The 17,760-nt window shown below is 37.6% G+C and overlaps 3 protein-coding genes across 4 annotated transcripts; 2 read left to right on the top strand and 1 right to left on the bottom strand.

The window, feature by feature from the left end:
* Nucleotides 1-201: 201 nt before the first annotated feature.
* On the bottom strand, nt 202-3,271 carry cdk1 (cyclin dependent kinase 1). Of its 2 annotated transcripts, none has more exons than XM_083549783.1 (8): nt 3,113-3,271; nt 2,506-2,548; nt 2,039-2,195; nt 1,735-1,858; nt 1,428-1,598; nt 1,183-1,346; nt 739-880; nt 202-652 (listed from the first exon to the last, which is right to left on the bottom strand). In XM_083549783.1, exons 2-8 carry the CDS (start codon nt 2,540-2,542, stop codon nt 539-541), a joined length of 909 nt encoding a protein of 302 aa, XP_083405909.1. In that variant the 5' UTR covers nt 2,543-2,548; nt 3,113-3,271; the 3' UTR covers nt 202-538. The 2 variants fall into 2 exon arrangements, with proteins under 2 accessions (XP_083405909.1, XP_083405908.1); XM_083549782.1 differs by having other exon boundaries at nt 2,506-2,553; nt 3,113-3,227.
* A 1,879-nt stretch (nt 3,272-5,150) lies between these two features.
* dnal1 (dynein, axonemal, light chain 1) lies at nt 5,151-9,352 on the top strand. The gene is made up of 8 exons (XM_083549798.1): nt 5,151-5,204; nt 5,553-5,591; nt 5,950-6,059; nt 7,335-7,390; nt 7,608-7,663; nt 7,763-7,889; nt 7,986-8,126; nt 8,792-9,352. Exons 1-8 carry the CDS (start codon nt 5,202-5,204, stop codon nt 8,839-8,841), a joined length of 582 nt encoding a protein of 193 aa, XP_083405924.1. The 5' UTR covers nt 5,151-5,201; the 3' UTR covers nt 8,842-9,352.
* A 738-nt stretch (nt 9,353-10,090) lies between these two features.
* On the top strand, nt 10,091-16,368 carry tedc1 (tubulin epsilon and delta complex 1). The gene is made up of 8 exons (XM_083549796.1): nt 10,091-10,345; nt 10,474-10,561; nt 10,744-10,955; nt 12,561-12,704; nt 12,785-12,865; nt 13,549-13,635; nt 15,467-15,640; nt 15,844-16,368. The coding sequence occupies exons 1-8, from the start codon at nt 10,205-10,207 to the stop codon at nt 16,204-16,206; spliced, it is 1,290 nt and encodes a 429-aa protein (XP_083405922.1). The 5' UTR covers nt 10,091-10,204; the 3' UTR covers nt 16,207-16,368.
* Nucleotides 16,369-17,760: the final 1,392 nt, after the last annotated feature.

The following is a 17,760-nucleotide window of genomic DNA, read 5'->3' as shown; positions in this document are numbered from 1 at the left end:
TTTCGAAAACAGCAACGAGATTGCGTCCCTGAATACTATTTATTTCGGTTTTTTTTATTGGGGGTTTGTTACTTATAAATAGATACATTTTAAAAGATCAGCACAATTTCAAATGGAGGGCAAAAAATATATTCAATATGGTTCAGCCCCCACACAAAGTGCACTTTTATTGAGGATGCATTAAATCAACACTGAGTCTGGTTCAAACTCAACATATAGAACATTTAATTAAAGGATAAAGGAAGTATAGAAAAAACACGTACAAAAACAAAACATACATACAAAAGGAAAAGGGGTATTGCATTTTCATCAGATGGTAAAGTCTGCATCAGGGCAGGAAAGAGCTTTCGAGGTCAAATATAAACATATTTGCACTGGGAACCCCTGGTTGGAATTCCCGAATTCCTCCAAACAGGCGAGGTTCTGGTCCGTTATGATTTTAGACGCTGCAGCAGAACGCCCAGTTCTGATGCCTGATGTCGCTTGTTTGGTTTGAGGTTTTTATTCGGGTGTAACGTGTATAAGAGTGGGTTACTCTTTAGCTTTTGAGGTTGCTGGCAGGTAGAGTGGTTTTATCCAAATCGTCGAAATAGGGGTGAGTCATAGCCTGGCGTGCAGAAATCCTCTTTAAAGGGTCATAGGTGAGCATTTTCTGTTGAAAAAAAAATAAACAAAACAAAGTGTGTCACTCTGATCGTTCACACTGCTTTAATCATGTGCACGAGAATCGCAGCTCACCCCAAGCAGGTCGATGCCGTTCTTGTCGAGATTCTTAACGATGCCTCCCAGATTGCCAGGCTTCCACTTGGGGAAAGTGTTCTTATAGTCAGGAAGAGACTCTACATCTGGCCACACCTCATTATTTGGAGTACCTAGAACCCTGGAGACACACACACACGAACCAACAGAGTAAAAAAGTGTGTTCAAGACCAATGAAAAAGAGATCATATGGTATGGCTCGATTCTTATTGGTTAGATCAGGCTGCAAATATTTTCATAATCATTCTTATTTCGATATCTACGTATTCATCGCATACGGTCAGAGCGCACAAATCCTGTTCCTTCATTAGATAATAAAATCTGGAATATTTCTGAAATATGTGTCTCAATGTTCTTTCGGCCACCTCGCACCATCTATTATCGTGCTCTTCTCCTCACTGCGTGATACCCTGATGTGTGTACCTGAAAATGCGGAAGAGCTGGTCGATCTCAGAGTCTCCGTGGAACAGGGGCTTCTTGGTGGCGAGCTCAGCAAAGATGGTGCCGATGCTCCAAACGTCGACAGGAGTGGAATAACGAGAGGCTCCCAATAACACCTCAGGGGCTCTGTACCACAGAGTCACAACCTACACGTGAAAAACATCCGGTTACCGCGCAACCTAACTCCGGTGCGAACACGGGGCCACTGGAGACATATCGGGACGTACCTCGTGCGTGTAGACTCGGACAGGCACTCCGAAGGCACGGGCCAAGCCGAAATCCGCCAGCTTTATCACACCTTTGTTATCGATTAGCAGGTTTTGCGGCTTCAGGTCACGATGCAGAACTCGACGACAGTGACAGAATAGAATCCCCTCTAGGATCTGATACAGGTAACTCTGCAGGACACACAGAGAGAACGCATTGCGACATTACTTTATGGTACTTTTTTTTCTGGTGTTAAATCCTTCTAACTGATTTGAATAGTCTTTCTAAACTTTTTCTGTTTTAACTCTATTTCATGCAAAGGCCCACCTTGACAAGCATAGGGTCCATGTACTGGCCTGAGGGAATAGAGTCCAAGTATTTCTTCAGATCCATTGACAAAAACTCAAACACCAAATACAGTTTGGACTCCTGCATCAGCACATCCAGCAGTCTAAAGATGATGAGAGTATGAGATGGAGACCAACACACATTGCATTTTATGAGTGACCTTGCTAGTTATCTAAACGCTTTTTCTTGCATTACACACTCAGAGGAGAGCATTATGTGTACTCTATCGCATAACCGAGCTCACGGGTGCCCCCGATTGGCCAGTGGAGCAAGCGGTACACACCGTACGACATTGGGATGCTGTAGCTCCTTGAGCAGCGAGATTTCTCGTACAGCAGTGCTAGGCACACCCTCCTCTTCACTCTCCAATCGAATCTTCTTCAGAGCCACCACCTGGCCTGTGGATTTGTGCCGGCCCTTATACACCACACCGTACGTACCTGTAACATGACAACGCAGGACACACTTTCAGTGTGCTTTTATGCTTGGATTCAACAGTGAATAAATGAAGTGACAAAATTCAGTCAAAATTGTGTTCAGCCTGCAAGCTGACTTACATTAAAAAAAAGAATAATATTTGAATATCTTTTTATTTCGACATGAATGTTTTTAATGCATTCAGACTTCTCCTTTGCAAATAAATGGATAGGTGGAGGAATACAAACACATTCATTGCAGTATATTACATGTCAGTCTGACAGAATGGTACTGTAATACTGTAAAAATTTTTATAAATTAATAAATACTCACCTTCACCAATTTTTTCTATCTTCAGGTAGTCTTCCATTGTCAACTGATCTTTCAGACAAAAAAAAAAGTCATGAGTGCAACACAGGTCTTTACATGCGCGCAAACACACACACACACACACACACACACACATATATATATATATATATATATATATATTTATATATATATATATATATATATATATATATATATATATATATATATAAACTGTATGTATGTATGTATGTATGTATGTATGTGTGTGTGTGTGTGTGTGTGTGTGTGTGTGTATTAATGCATGAAGGAGTTCAGTTGCTAGCTGCTTGTTTGACAGAACCTTTCAGCTAATTAGACAATAGTAAATAAAATATTTTATAAATGTGTAGAATTAAATAAAAAAACTAGATATTTTTCATTCAAATACTTATAAAAAAAATTATTACCCTTAACAGCTAATGTCGCCTTTACATCAGTTCATTTTCTAGCTAACGCAGTGAATTCGGTGAACTCTTCAAGCAACGTTGGCTACTTTACCTTGCGTGCTAACATTTTTCCACATACTGACGAAGTTAATAATAAAGTAATAAAAGGACATTTTAATAAATATACACCTTCTTTTACTTACCAAAAGTTGATTTTTTTTTTTTTTTTTTTTGACACTGAGAAGACGTGAAGAGAGTGTGCAGTTGCTAAAGGATTTCCCTGGTTCAAACTGGCCGCGTTGACGGAATTCAAAAAGCAACCAATCACATCGCTTGGAGATTTTTAAATCGGCCAATGAGAGCCGGGCAGAGCTGCAGTTAAGGCCACGCGTTTAACACGGCGCAGGATGGGGAAGAGGTGGACGCGTGTTGCCAATCCCTGTTTATCCCGCAGAATAGCGATAGAATAGGAAATGACGTTTAATAAATAAATTAATGAATTAATAAAAAGGCACTGGGTAATGAAAAATGTGCAGAAGCTGTTGAGCAAGCTCAGTAAATATATATATATATATATATATATATATATATATATATATATATATATATATATATATATGTGTGTGTGTGTGTGTGTGTGTGTGTGTGTGTGTGTGTGTGTGTGTGTGTGTGTGTGTGTGTGTGGTGCAATATAAGAGAGGTTAGAGAATCTAATTTTCCACTTACAAAAGTAAACTTTGTCAGACAAAAACAAAAAATGTAGCTAAAAGAAAAAATAAATTTTTAACATGAATGTATGACTCACTGTGTGCCAACAACCAGCAAACGACTTATTAAGATGCATGTCATAAAAAAAAACATGAGAATGACTGAACCAAAATAGACCAATTCACTGACACTCAATACAATATGTAAATATAGTATAATTAGAGTTGCCTACATGTGCATTTACTCAAAGCAAAAATTAGCATGTTATAAGTGATACACCAACTCACCTGAAGCACATTTGAATCATTCTGTACAAGCAGTGCATGAATTTACCATTTACATCAATAAAACCAATATTAAAAAACAAGGAATAACCCAAACAAAGCATGCAAGTGCCTGGCAGTCCATCCTGCAGTGAAGATTGTTGAACACTTTTCTGCTGCTATTAGTCAGAATGGCATTATTGTCTTGTTTTCTGTTTTCTGACATAATGCAGACCTAGTGTTATGATATATTTTCTATTTGAAACAGTGAGATCACCATTGTTCTACAGATTGTCTATTGTTATGAATGCTATTCCAACAGGAGCTTTTATGCTTTTACTGAAAAATGCTAAACCCTTGTATGAATTCATGCTTTCTCTTATGTATTTTCATGCAACTTAAAAAAAATAAGGGGAATGCCTTTCAACAGGCCGACAGACAGACAGGAAAATATTTAGATAAATTCAATTAATTAATTGTAGATTAATTTATGCAAAAAAACAGTAGTTATAGCATGTGTTAACACAGGCCCACTGGGACAGGTACCACTCTGCCCCCACATCTGTTCTGTGCATGCTTATAAATGGTTAAGAGACACCAGTCAAAAAGAAAATTATATTATCATATTATGATATTTCTTGTCATTTCTGTGACAAATGTGTAAGGAAATAGTATAATTTATTTTAAAATATTGATTTGAACCTTAAATTATCTGAAATGTAAATGATAGACACATAGATAGAGGGAAAGAGAGAGAGAGAAAAAGGATTAGTGGATGGATGCACAGGCAGGCAGGCAGGCAGTTGATTAGATAGATAGATAGATAGATAGATAGATAGATAGATAGATAGATAGATAGATAGATAGATAGATAGATAGATAGATAGATAGATAGATAGATAGATAGATAGATAGATAGATAGATAGATAGATAGATAGATAGATAGATAGATAGATAGATAGATAGATAGATAGATAGATAAACATTGTTGTAGAAGTAGTTTGAAAGGTTCAGGGGTTATCACAGTTAAAAACTTGAAATAGGATTCTATTAAAAATGGGCAATTTAATATTTTCATTCAATTTGGTTAGATTATTATAAATCATTAATGATCTGATAAAGTCTTGTGAATTATTTTAAATAATCGACGGTTTTAAGGCAAAGAACAGTGTATTTATTTGTATTATTTCAGTCAGGCCAGCACGCGCCCTCCCCATCACCCCCACGCCTGGCCTTCATGTTTACTCTAATAGAGCCGGACGCCGAGTTTGCGCGTGCGCGTTGTATGATGACAGTTCCATAGCAACCGCTGAGGAGAACATGGTGAGCAGCTAATCATCTTCTTTTAGCGTTTACTGAAGTGATCGAGTATTTCTGGAGTTACTGTCGTTAAAAAGTCACTGGGAAACAGTAAAAAAAAAAACCCTGAGATTTTATTTCCTGAGATTGTGTTTTTGCGAAAGTCATAAACATGAGTTCGCAGCTCGCGCTCCTTGCTAATAGAAGTTAGCCGGGGTTATATGGGGATTGGATCTGGGGCTTTTACTGAATAATGTCCACATTAAATCAGATCCCAACAGAAGACCAACAGGATGCCGACATGCTGTTAAACTGGCACGGTGGTGACTGGGATTTAAATACACACTTCTCATGTGTTTTCTTTCTCTTTAGGCAAAATCAACAACTATTAAAGAGGCTCTTGCGAAGTGGGTAAGGAGTGACCACAGTCTGAACTTCTAACATTATATTAAATTACATTAAATTATATAACATAGTATATAAACATTTACTGTGCCTTACATAGGTCTTACACATTTATATATTTACACTGTGTGTTAAACTGCAGTTTGTTTATGTACATAATTCTTCTATTTGTACACCTGGTAAAGACTATAGGACATTATGTAGTAATATGCAGTAATGCAATGACAATATCTATCTGTCTGTATCTCTCTCTCTCTCTCTCTCTCTCTCTCTCTCTCTCTCTCTCTCTCTCTCTCTCTCTCTCTCTCTCTCTCTCTCTCACACACACACACACACACACACACACACACACACACACACACAGGAGGAGAAGTCAGCAGAAAAAGCAGGTGATGCCAAAGAAGTCAAGCTGTATGGCCAAATCCCTCCTATTGAAAAGATGGATGCATCTCTCTCCACCCTTATTAACTGCGAGTCAGTACACTTTTACTTATATTTCCTTCACACACACACACACACACACACACACACACACACACACACACACACACACACATATATATATATGTGTATAGTAGCAGTGTTTAAAAAAAATTGAGTAAAGCCCAAAATATTACAATACACACAAATGCATGCACGTTCAATTCTAAATCAAAACATGAAGAAAAATGTATTACGTTACAGAAAGTGAAGTAGAAAGAATATTAGGCCGTTCCAAAAATATAGCAGTGTGTGCATGTTCCTTTACATAGTCGAACATTTACTGTATAAACTTTAGATTTAGCTTTCTTGTCAATCACTGAACTGATATTTAGTATAAGAACGATTTCTGAGACCTCCTTCACGTCTGTGTTGCATGGAGTCGACCAACCTCTGGTATTCCAGCCCAGGACGACTGCACCACTTCTTCTTCTTTTGGCTTCTCCCATCAGGGGTCGCCACAGCGGATCATCCTTCTCCATACCCCCCTGTCCTCTACATCTGCCTCTTTCAGTCCAACTACCTGCATGTCTTCCTTTCACCACATCCATAAACCTCCTTCTTGGCCTTCCTTTTTTCCTCCTACCTGGTGGCTTTATCCTCAGAATTCTTCTACCGATATACCCCATGTCCCTCTTTTGAACATGTCCAAACCATCCCAATCACACCTCCCACTACACACAACAATTCCTCTGCATTTTGTGGTTTTGCAAATTGTAACCTCTTCAGCACGTGTCAATTTTTTCAACAGTGGGAATTTGCGGGGGCTTCATGCCAATAGCTTGGCTTCACATAGATGTCTTCTAATTGTTACAGTACTCACAGGTAACTTTAGACTTTCTTTGATCACCCTGGAGCTGATCATTGGCTGAGTCTTTGGCGTTTTGGCTGTTCCTCAGGGAGAAATGCACAGTACAACATTTGCTGCCTTCGTCCTTAAATAAGGGACATTTCTTTGACACCAGTTTTTTCACAGAATAATTTACATCTCCAATTGAACTCCACACTGCTATATTTTGAACACGCCCTTTTCGATTAATGACTAATTTACACAGAATCAGCAACATGCACGTCATTATTGTTGGGTCTGTTGGTTTTCTATTACTCTACTACACCTACTAGTAAATATTTGCCATGTAGAAATAGAATTTCTTCCAAAAACAGTGATTGATCTGGTTTGTGATGTTGGAATGCTATTATTTTAAACACATCTGTAAATATAAAAATCAGCAGGTTCAGTGCATAACTTTTTTCATGTTTGTTGTCCAGGAAACTGTCCTTGTCAACCAACTGTATTGAAAAAATCGCCAACCTAAACGGATTAAGTAAGTGAATACTGCATGTGTTAATCTTATATGAAGACAGACAGACAGACAGACAGACAGACAGACAGACAGATAATATTTCTGTAAAGCTGTTTTGTGATCTTAATCTATTGTTAATTGATTTTTTTTATAAATGTATCGGAAATAAAATAAATCTTTTCGAAACTGTAACAAGAAAAATGAAGGCAGGTTGTTTTTTTCTACTTGCTTTTCTCAGAGAATCTCAAGATATTATCCCTGGGTCGTAACAACATCAAGAACCTAAACGGACTAGTAAGTGAGAATTATATCTCTGAATTGTTCTGGACCAGGAGCTCCCATACACCTCTAGGATTATGTACGGTATATAAATATTCACCTGTGCCTTTGTAGGAGGCCATAGCAGATACATTAGAGGAACTATGGATCTCCTACAATCTCATAGACAAGCTGAAGGGAATCCATGTGATGAAGAAGCTCCGTGTCCTGTACATGTCCAACAACTTGGTCAAAGAGTGGGGTAAGCATGTTCTCTGGCACATATATTTCCAAAAACCTCCGTAGTTGATTTTCAACAAGCATGAAATGTTTGTTTTGTGACTCTGCCTTACGTCAGGAGAGTTTGTGAAATTGGCCGAGCTTTCAACCCTGGTCGATCTGGTCTTCGTGGGCAATCCTTTAGAAGAGAAATACTCTGCTGAGGGAACATGGATAGACGAGGCCACCAAGAGGGTCCCCAATCTGAAGAAGCTTGATGGTAAGGAAGAAGCTACACTTGGTACACCTCTGCTTCGTCACTTTAATGCCAACTTTTATCTGTACAGAACATACATATATATATATATATATATATATATATATATAAGATAAAGTAGTGCCACAAGATTACATTTATTTCCCTGAGTTTTAATACATATTTATTAGAGAAAGAGTTTGTGTAAAGGTGCATCTTTGGTGTGTTTTTACTAATTATAAAGCTGTTGGTTAACTCCTGGTGCTATTTTTTGTTACATACCTTGACCCATTTATCAAAATGAATGTAATCACCGTATAAGTTACACACAAAAATCATGCATTTACCTCCGTAAGGTCCTTAGGAATTTTTTTCAATAGCTGTCTCACTCTGTCTGGAACCAGAACTATATGTTATAATGGTTATAGCTGTTTATTAGCAGCGCATTTGTTAGAAACGCTGATTAAACTGACAGCAAACTACCTGTATGTTCAACACACTCACACCTGAACACCTTGACACTGACCAGGGGATAAGGACAAATATATAATGATATATAAATATATATAATTTACATTTTTTTCTTTCTCTTAAATATCGTAATTATATTATGTTCTTTATTATAAGTCAAATAGCTGTTAGATGTATGTTTGCTGACCCTCCGTCACTCTTCTATCTCTCATTACCAGGGATCCCAGTGATCAAGCAAGAAGAGGAGGAGAAAGATGCAGAAAGTTAATCTTTTATTTTGTTTGTTTGTTTTTTGGTACAGTTTTGCAGACTTCACTACACCATGTTAACAATGAAGAGATTGTCGTATTTTGCCGACTTTTATAAATTGACTTGATTTTAATTTATACCCTTCTAACTGCTCATTAAAATGTTTAAAGTATTTATTAAAAAAGTGGTAAGAAAAGTCTTGTAGATAAGCTGATGCACTTTGTGGCATTATGTAGCCTTCTGTAGATGTGACTGTAACATAAACATATCATATTTATGGTGTAAATATATGGAGATTCACACCTAAAGGCACAAACATTAAAGTTTTTTAACAAATGAAGACAAAATCTAACGGATTAACAAAGTTTCAAATGATATCGAAGCTGTTTTGGTTTTCACAGTCGTTTTCAAAGATTTTTTTATTGTGATTCTTACTTCATTTTATTACTATTATTAGATAAGTTTCTATGATATACATTTGTGTGATTTATTGATATATTTAAAACTACTGTTGGAATAAAAGAACAAAATCACTTGTTGTGATTAGTATTTTATGTGTTTACACACTTGATGCGAGAGTCGGTTTAGTTTAGTTCAGTTCTTTCTATGTGGTTAGGAAAGAATAATGTACATGTGTATATACAATGGATTTTACATGAAACCAGCCTTATATAGTTAATTCATTCCTGAATTTAGATTTTAAGGCTGTGGGTTTTTCATTTGTCTTTTATTTTAAGAAAATACAATATAATGCACTTATAGGTTTATGTCTAGAAGCAGAATCATCACATCATGGTTAATATACATAACGCGTAAAAACAAGAAAGAAAGAATATAATGCACGGCCTCTTAGGACTTCTGCAGTAATGCCTATTGACCGAGAGGGGGCAGCGTTACACTTGGGAAAACACAGAATTTTGACACACTTATTTTGACTAAATATTTAAGAAATTATTAATCATAATTTTTTTTTCTTCTTTACACGTTTATATATTTTAGCTGCACGTAATAAACTACAATACATTTAACCCTGGGCTATAGTCTATCACTTGTCATGAGCAAAGGCTCATACATGTGTGATTGTCAGCTGTCCACAAACTTTTGACCGTCTTGAATTTTTTTTTTTTTTTGCCAGTAGGTTTATTAAATACCAGTTTGGTATACCAAGACAACCCAAATCTGTGGTCACTTTCCTCAAACACCAGAGGTTTTTTTTTTTTAAGCATACACGTCTTTAGAGTTTCCAAGGCAGTCACGTGTTTGAATGCGGGGGGGGGGGGGGCAGCGCTGACGTATAGAGTCACGTGACATGAACGACTCAAATCCGGGAACAGTGTTTGATAAGGCAAAAACAACATATTAAAGTGTAATTTAATTCTAAAATGCAGAATGAGGAGCGTAAAAAGAATATAAAAGTTAAAGAAGTGATAACAAGGCTCTGTACGCTTCTTTCAGCTCTGGATGTTGATTTGGTTCCACCCGCTGAAGTGTTCAGAAGAGCCAAATTCAACAAACCTGACGCGGTTAGTGACTCGGTTCTACTCGAAAAGTTCACAAAAAAATAATTTCTACCCATCACACCGAACCTAAAAGTTTTATTGACTGCATAACACCTCAAAATACGTATAAACGTCGTTTTTTGCTTTTGCAGGCGGAGGAATTGTGGCGTTTACTATGTAGTCTCCTTTATAAGGGCTTTGAATCGGACTGCGCATGCGCAGAACTCAGGTCTATCTCAGGTATTGGTAGTTTGTTATTAGATTAAAATTTCAATGAAAATGTTTTAAAAAGGTTAATAGACGGTCATGCTTGGATTTCTGAATATTTATCTAATGTGACTGCCGTGTGTGTGTGTGTGTGTGTGTGTGTGTGTGTGTGTGTGTGTGTGTTTGTCCCATGATGAATGGTATAATTCTTGCAGACCCCCAGTTATGCTTTGTGAAGAGTGCCCTGTGGCACAGTGGGTATGGTGGCTGGTGGGTTGTTGGACCTCAGGCATGTGAAAGCAGAGAGGAGATCGGAAGCAGGGACCTGCTGCTAGCCTTCAGCTGGCTTATTGCATCCGGAAACCTGATCGAGGCTCTACTACGAGACAGACTCCTGCTCCTAGATGTCCTGGCATCTCCAGCAGGGGTAGATCTCTAGTTTAAAGTCCACACATTTAACCGAAAAATAAAATTTCATCTACTGGTGGATTTGTCCAGGCTTCAGTGTGGGTGTAAAGGATATATATATATGTCTGTGAAAAGTTTGGAACACTTTACCGTTAATAGTTTTTGAAAGAAACTTAAATGTTCATTTTGTTTTGATGCAACAAACAAGGGTCATTTAATGGTAGGAGATTTACTTTGACCAAAACAAATATATAAATGTCCAGATGTTCTACTTTATTTTCATTTAAAAAAAATCCTCCCAATGCATGAAGAACAGCTTTACACACTTTCTTGGCATCCGGACAGTTAATTCCTCCAAACATTTAGCTGAAATACTTTGCAACGACTCTTGTAAAACATCACACAGGTGTTCATCACTAGTTGTAGATTTCCTTCTGACCTTCTGATCCGGTTCATCCCAGAGCGCTTCGATAGGATTCATGGTGGAAACCACTCCAGCTGACTGTTTGCTCTCTGAATAATCATAAATTATCTTCCATTAAGCTGCAGTCCAGAACTGCATGGCATTGAAGTATGGAATTTGTGTAACTGTGGGTGTGAGTCAGTCTGCTAACATCTTCTTTCCTGTTCTCTATCTTGCATAAGTTCTTCTGTCAGAGCAAAAATTGTCCAAATTCATCCTTTTATCCAGTTATTCACTGTCAAATTGTGTTGTTTTTTTTACTTATTTTGTTGTATCCAAACAAAATGAACATGCATGGTTTCAAAACCGATAAAAGACAAAGCTTCATACTTTAGACAGACACTACGTAATCTCTTGTAGCATCTATACAACATCCGTTAAATCATATAACCAAGAAAAATAAACATTTCACTTCATGTACTGTACATCTGTGCTTCAAAATTTGGTATCGAGACGGGACGAAGGGATTCTTGAGCTGTATTGTGAGGGTACAGATTAAGAGAGGGAGGAAAGAAAATCATTTACTGTGCAGGTAAAGTGTGCATTTATTTATAATGCGTTCAGTAACTTGCATAGACGTGCCTGCAGTAGCTTTATAAAGCTCTCGGTGGTCTGGACCACACGGAAACCACCAAACGGTGCACTTCACAAGCGCAACAGCAAAACAGTGCTGAAGTACTAAACCTGTCAGTAGAACATGCTCGCATAAGTTATACATTTCCAAAAAGAAAATGAGTTCTTAAATGTATTTATATCTTTAAAGAAATGAATAGAAATCAATGTGAAAGGTGCAAAAAGGAAGTTTCGATAAGAGATTCGAGAGATTTGAAGGCTAATTTTAATTGCTTCGTGGTCGCTGATTCCTGTTGCTATTTTCAAATGGTTTCCATTATTATGACTATTTATAGTTTTGTGTATACTGTGTTTGTGTGGTCTTTGTATAACTGTTCTTTATTGCACATTAGAACTCTTAGTTTCCCTTCACTCCCTTTGTTTGTTTTTTTTTGTTTGTTTTGTTTTTTGGTTTTTTTTAAGGAGCATCCTAGAAGGAATCTAACAACGATCTTAGATTTATTTCAGTCACTTGTTTTGTAAAAAAGCTTATACATGTTTTACTTGTAAGGTACCCTGATATTGTGTGTGTGTGTGTGCGGTCGGTAGGGTCTGCCTGAAGAACTGAAACGGGGTTTAAACTTGTGTGAAGAAACAGAAGTCAGGAGGTTGCAATGGCAGTACGGGAAACTGAAGCTCCAGTGGCGGAGTCTCTTATCAGCTCAGCAAGAGCAAGCCAAGCTTACTGACCAGGCAGGTGGCAAGGCATGAGTTATGACCATTATCTGCTGGCTGAAATGATATCTAAAATGATCTTTCATGCATTTGTGCAGGTCTGCTTCTGCATGAGCTCTTCACCCAACCCCAACACTTCTCATGTTCCTAATCTCACTGGATCTACTCCACTTGAAAAGGTGACCTATGCCAGAATGTACTGAAGGGAGCATCATCATCTTATGTTTTATATAAACATCAAGCCAGGTTAATGGGTAGTTTCCGTATGTGATAGATATATGTTACAGGGGGTGATCCAAAGAAGCAGGAGAGGAACAAGAATTTGAAACAGGCGTGGAAGGGAACAAAATAACACACATAAAACATGTACAAGAAATAAACTGCAAAAATGCAGAACCTGTTGAGTGTCTCAGATGAGGAAAAACTAGTCTTTCTCATGCTATTCTGTGGGCAAAAGTTTGTGGACACCTGAGCATAAGATTCCTTTAACCACAAGGGTGTCAGTAAAGTCAGGTTCTGGTGTACACAATTCACCCCAGAGGTGTTCAGTAGGGTTCTAATAGATGTATCACTCCAACCAATGTACGAAATTTGTCCATGAAGCCGGCTTTTTGTGGAAATAGGTTTGGGTCTCTGAGTTCAAGTGAAGGAAAAATGTAACACTACCGCCTCCTAGACATTCTATGCAATTGTGTGCCTTCAATTTTGTGGTAACGTTTTAGGGAAGAAGCACGTACGGCAAGGAAGAGTCGGTGTCCCAATACTTTTGTCCATAAAGTTAGCATTTCTAAAGTTACAATGAAGTTACATATCTGTATAGTTACAATGCATTTGACTCACACAACTCATCTGCTTTGTTTAGGATCTCGAGCGCATACAGACCCTGAACGGAATTCTTGAAGCGTATCTGGAATGGAAAAACGTAGAGCCGATGTACTGGTGTTGGATGGTGCGTAGGTCTCTATGCAAATTTTTTTTCGACACCATACACTATGTCCTTGAATGAAAATGAATGCAAAGTCACACAGATGTTCTAGATGTACAATAGCAGGACCGAGAGAGATTCAGAAGGCAGTTTGGCTGCCCATCTTTCCGAAAGCTCTATTTATGGCCAAGTCTAAACCTCTTGGCGGAGGCGACCAGGTTTTCAGCGGCCATATCTCGGTGCTTAGCAGAATTCATGACGCCATCAATTTTTTACAAGATGCCTCTGAATCACAAGCTGCAAAACAGCATCATTGATTCACCAACAGTAGGGTTTCTTATGAGTGCTTCTGCTTGTATGCAGATGACTTTTTTTATACTTACTTCTCATGTTTTCCAAACCGCTGGTCATCAAGAATAAACAAAGATACAGACTTTGGGTTGTGACCAAATTTCAGACATGAAGCTAAAGCCCTAATGCTGTTAAATGTATAATGATGTATAATTCATTATTTACAAAAAATCAATATATATATTGAAATACTTTTTTCCTCTTTGCAGTTTGTGCACCATGTTGTAATAGTGCCTTATAGTGCCTCCTGTGCAGGATTTTATTGAAAAAAAGAAAAACAAAAAAACAACCTTTTACATGCCAAATCATTCTTAAAACATTCAAAATGGCATAAACTTCATTTAATTTGATTTAATTTGTGTAGCGCTTTTTAATAATAGACCTTTCCAAGCATATTTAGAGAAATAAAGAAATACATTTTAGTGATATTATACACATAAAGATGATCTTTTCCTCATTTAATAGCTAGTAATTATAACTGTTTAGTACTGGTCCATATCCCATATCTCTGATATTTTCCTAAATCAGTTTATTACCTGCTTTATTATTCTGTTTAAATGCTCTAAAACAAGTGTACTTAACCATAAAGTGTACAGGCTCTGCCCATCCATTGCGATTCAATTCTCAAGCCACTGCAGTATATCATTAAAGTAGAACAGGGAATTAGCCTTGAGCCATATTGGGATATGCGGCTTTTGATACGGACTCAATGCCTTGTTAATTAACGTGCTCTGAAAGCATGAAGCAGCTCACATCCACATCGCACTGGAGTTATTAAGAAAGCCTCCTGTTAAGAGGAGTGGTTTCAGAGCTCTTGGCAGGCTTTGAGCATGCAGGTTAAAGTAAAAAGACGTGTAAAGGGTGTTGGGATATTATGCATTGAGAGAGTGTTATTATGAGGTTTTTTTTAAGGTTAGCAGAGGGGACGACAGCTCTATGCTCTCTGCAGGTGACAGACGCCAGACTATTGTTTCACGGTTCGGGTTTATTTTAATATGCAATGTTTATGGCCCAAATATATGCCTAGTGCTCAGACCTGGCTAAAGGAACCTCTGATAGGTGTCATTTTGATTCACTGTCTATTACGAGAGATGGAAATTGAATTCAGGCCAGCATTTATTTTAAAATGCAAACATGTTCTCGACCCTACAAAACTAGTCCCTATTATTGAAATAGATGAAACTATAATGATCGAACATCCATTAATGAGAACGTGGTTTCTTTTGTGTCTGGTTCCTCTCGGTTTTCTCCCTCATATTATCCCAGAGAGCTTTTTTTCCCCTCTCATCACCATCACATCTGGCTCACTCATTAGTGATAAACTTCTAGGGACAAATTTCTGAATGTATATAAAGAATGTATATTCTTAATCGGTTTGGTTTTCATAAAGCAGCCGTGTGACAAAGTTTAAAGGTTGTTAAATGGAATACAATTAAATTGAATTCGATCTGGTCATAGTTACAGACACCATTTCTAGATTCTCTGTTTTTTTATTTCTTTACAGGACAGTGTAATCGATTGCTACCTCTCAGATGGGCATCAGGAATGTTCTGTAGATGTGCTACCAAGAGATCAGGCTGTCACTCAATGCAGATGCCATGATGACAAGGCCAGGGAATCTGTGAGACGTTTAGACAAGATGCTGCTGAGGCTACAAAGCAAACACAAGGACAGACTAGTAAGGATCACACACTAAGCCACAAACATAGAAATAAAAGAAAAAATATTTTTATGATAAAAAACTTCTTAGCAGGTCAGTAGAGGTTTATTCTGGGAAACAGGGGGCACCACAGACACGGTTTTCTTTTGATTCCTTTTACGACCTGCTCCTTTAATAAAATTCAGTGTTAACATTGCTTACGTCCTGTCATATCTCTGTAGGACAGACGCACAGACACCGCCAGACTGAGTCCCAGCCAGAAAGAAGAGGTGGAGAGGAGGGTAGCGACCCACTTACAGGGCTTTTCACTAGTCAACACTCTGACAGCTATAGACAAAGGATTCACACCATACTATCTGGAATCACAGGCCTCCAGGTCAACAAGCAAACCCCAGAGAGGTTATTCAGGCCAGGGAAAGACTCCAGGAATGCTCCAGGCTTCATCAGTGATAAAGGAGCTGAGGCACAGAAAGGAAATACTAGAGTGGGAGATGGAGCTGCTGAGGCAGAGCCGGCGAGAGGAAATGCAGTCAAAGGCTAACACACTGGAAGGTCTGGTGTTTATCCTGCCACTCAACAGATGACACATAAAATGCAGCAAAACTTTATAGACCTTCCATATATTAATGTAGGGCTATGAAGTATATTTTTAAAAGAAATTATAGCTGTGCACAGTGGTATATACTTCCACTATATAATTGAAGTTTTCTGTTTAATGCATTACAATAAAACTGTTATGAAAATCATTCATTTTATTGAAAATTTTCTCGAAGATTTCCCATACAGGCTTAGCCACTGTGGGAGATGAGACAAAATAATAATATTTCTTTTTTTATTCAAATTTTATTATTCATTTTATAGTGCCTTAAACTGCTACTGCAAATAAATTCATGCATTTGTATGCTGTTCATTGTACGCTTTCATTTGCATTCACATTCAGTGCATTTGCCAGGTGCCTTTATCCAGAGCAAATTACAACTGAGAAGTTCAGGGTTAAGGGCCTTTCGATCCAGCGTCCAAAGCCTTAACCACTGAGCTACCACCTCCGGTTCCCATCACTGAACATTTCTAGTATGGTGATGCTCCTTGTGCATAAAGAGATGTACATGGTTTGACAAGGTTAAAGGGAAATAACTCCAATAGCCTGTACAGGACCCTGACCACAACCCTTATTAAACACCTGAAAATCCAAAGCCTTCCTAGAAGAGTATATAGTATTTTTTTGTAGCACATTTCAGTATTATTTCTTTATTAATTCCTTTCTGTTATTTGCACCACTCAGTTTAACCAAAGAAATGTGTACTCAGTATAGTGACAGTACTGTAAGTGCCTAATGTGGGCGAAAGCAGAAGTCTCATTTATGGTCAGTAGTTTCGTTGCTAGACTTAAAAGTAAGAAGGTTCCTTTTTCAGCCTTATAAGTCTCATTTCCGGCCAGCGCGAGTGCAATGTCTGGCATGTGCTAATTATTTTTGCCACATGCAGATTTTTAAAACTATATATAAAAGAAAGGACTTTGCCATTATTAAAATGAGGAAGTATTGCAAATCTTGGAGATAATGGTGGCAGATGATGTACTGTACCTGTTGTCATGAAGAAATTTAAACGAGGTAACCATTGAAAAGTAGAAAAAAGTGTTATCTACACTAAAAAGAAAATAGTATAAAAAGTCAGTTTTTGCTGTAACTTTGGACACTTCCATTAAAAGGTCTGACTTCATTTCAGAGGGAATAAAACCTTAATTTTTTTACATCACCGCTGGATTCCGCACTTAGGCCTTCGTTTCTGTTAAAAGTCTTGGTTTTGTCACTGAATTTGTTCTTGTTTTAAATAGCCACGACAAGTGCAGGTTATTTTAACAGCAAATAAAGGACTTATTCTAGTATAGGAGATACAAAAAGTGCATATGTGGGTACTGGTGAAGTGTTCACATACTTTGGGGGATACATTCCTCGGCACAATTCAATCTCTAAATGTACCATGAAAGGCTGTAAAAATATATATAAGTCAGCGAATAGAAGACCTGACTAGATAAATAGAATCTCAATGGAGGAAAATAGATAGAATTAAAAAAAAGGCAGAGAAGCAGAGTGCAAAAATATAGAAAGAAGTTATATTATATGTATATATACGTAAATG

The sequence above is a fragment of the Silurus aristotelis genome (assembly GCF_946808225.1).
Source record: "Silurus aristotelis genome assembly, chromosome: 9".
Lineage (NCBI taxonomy): Eukaryota > Metazoa > Chordata > Actinopteri > Siluriformes > Siluridae > Silurus > Silurus aristotelis.
This window is presented reverse-complemented; position numbering and strand designations above follow the sequence as displayed.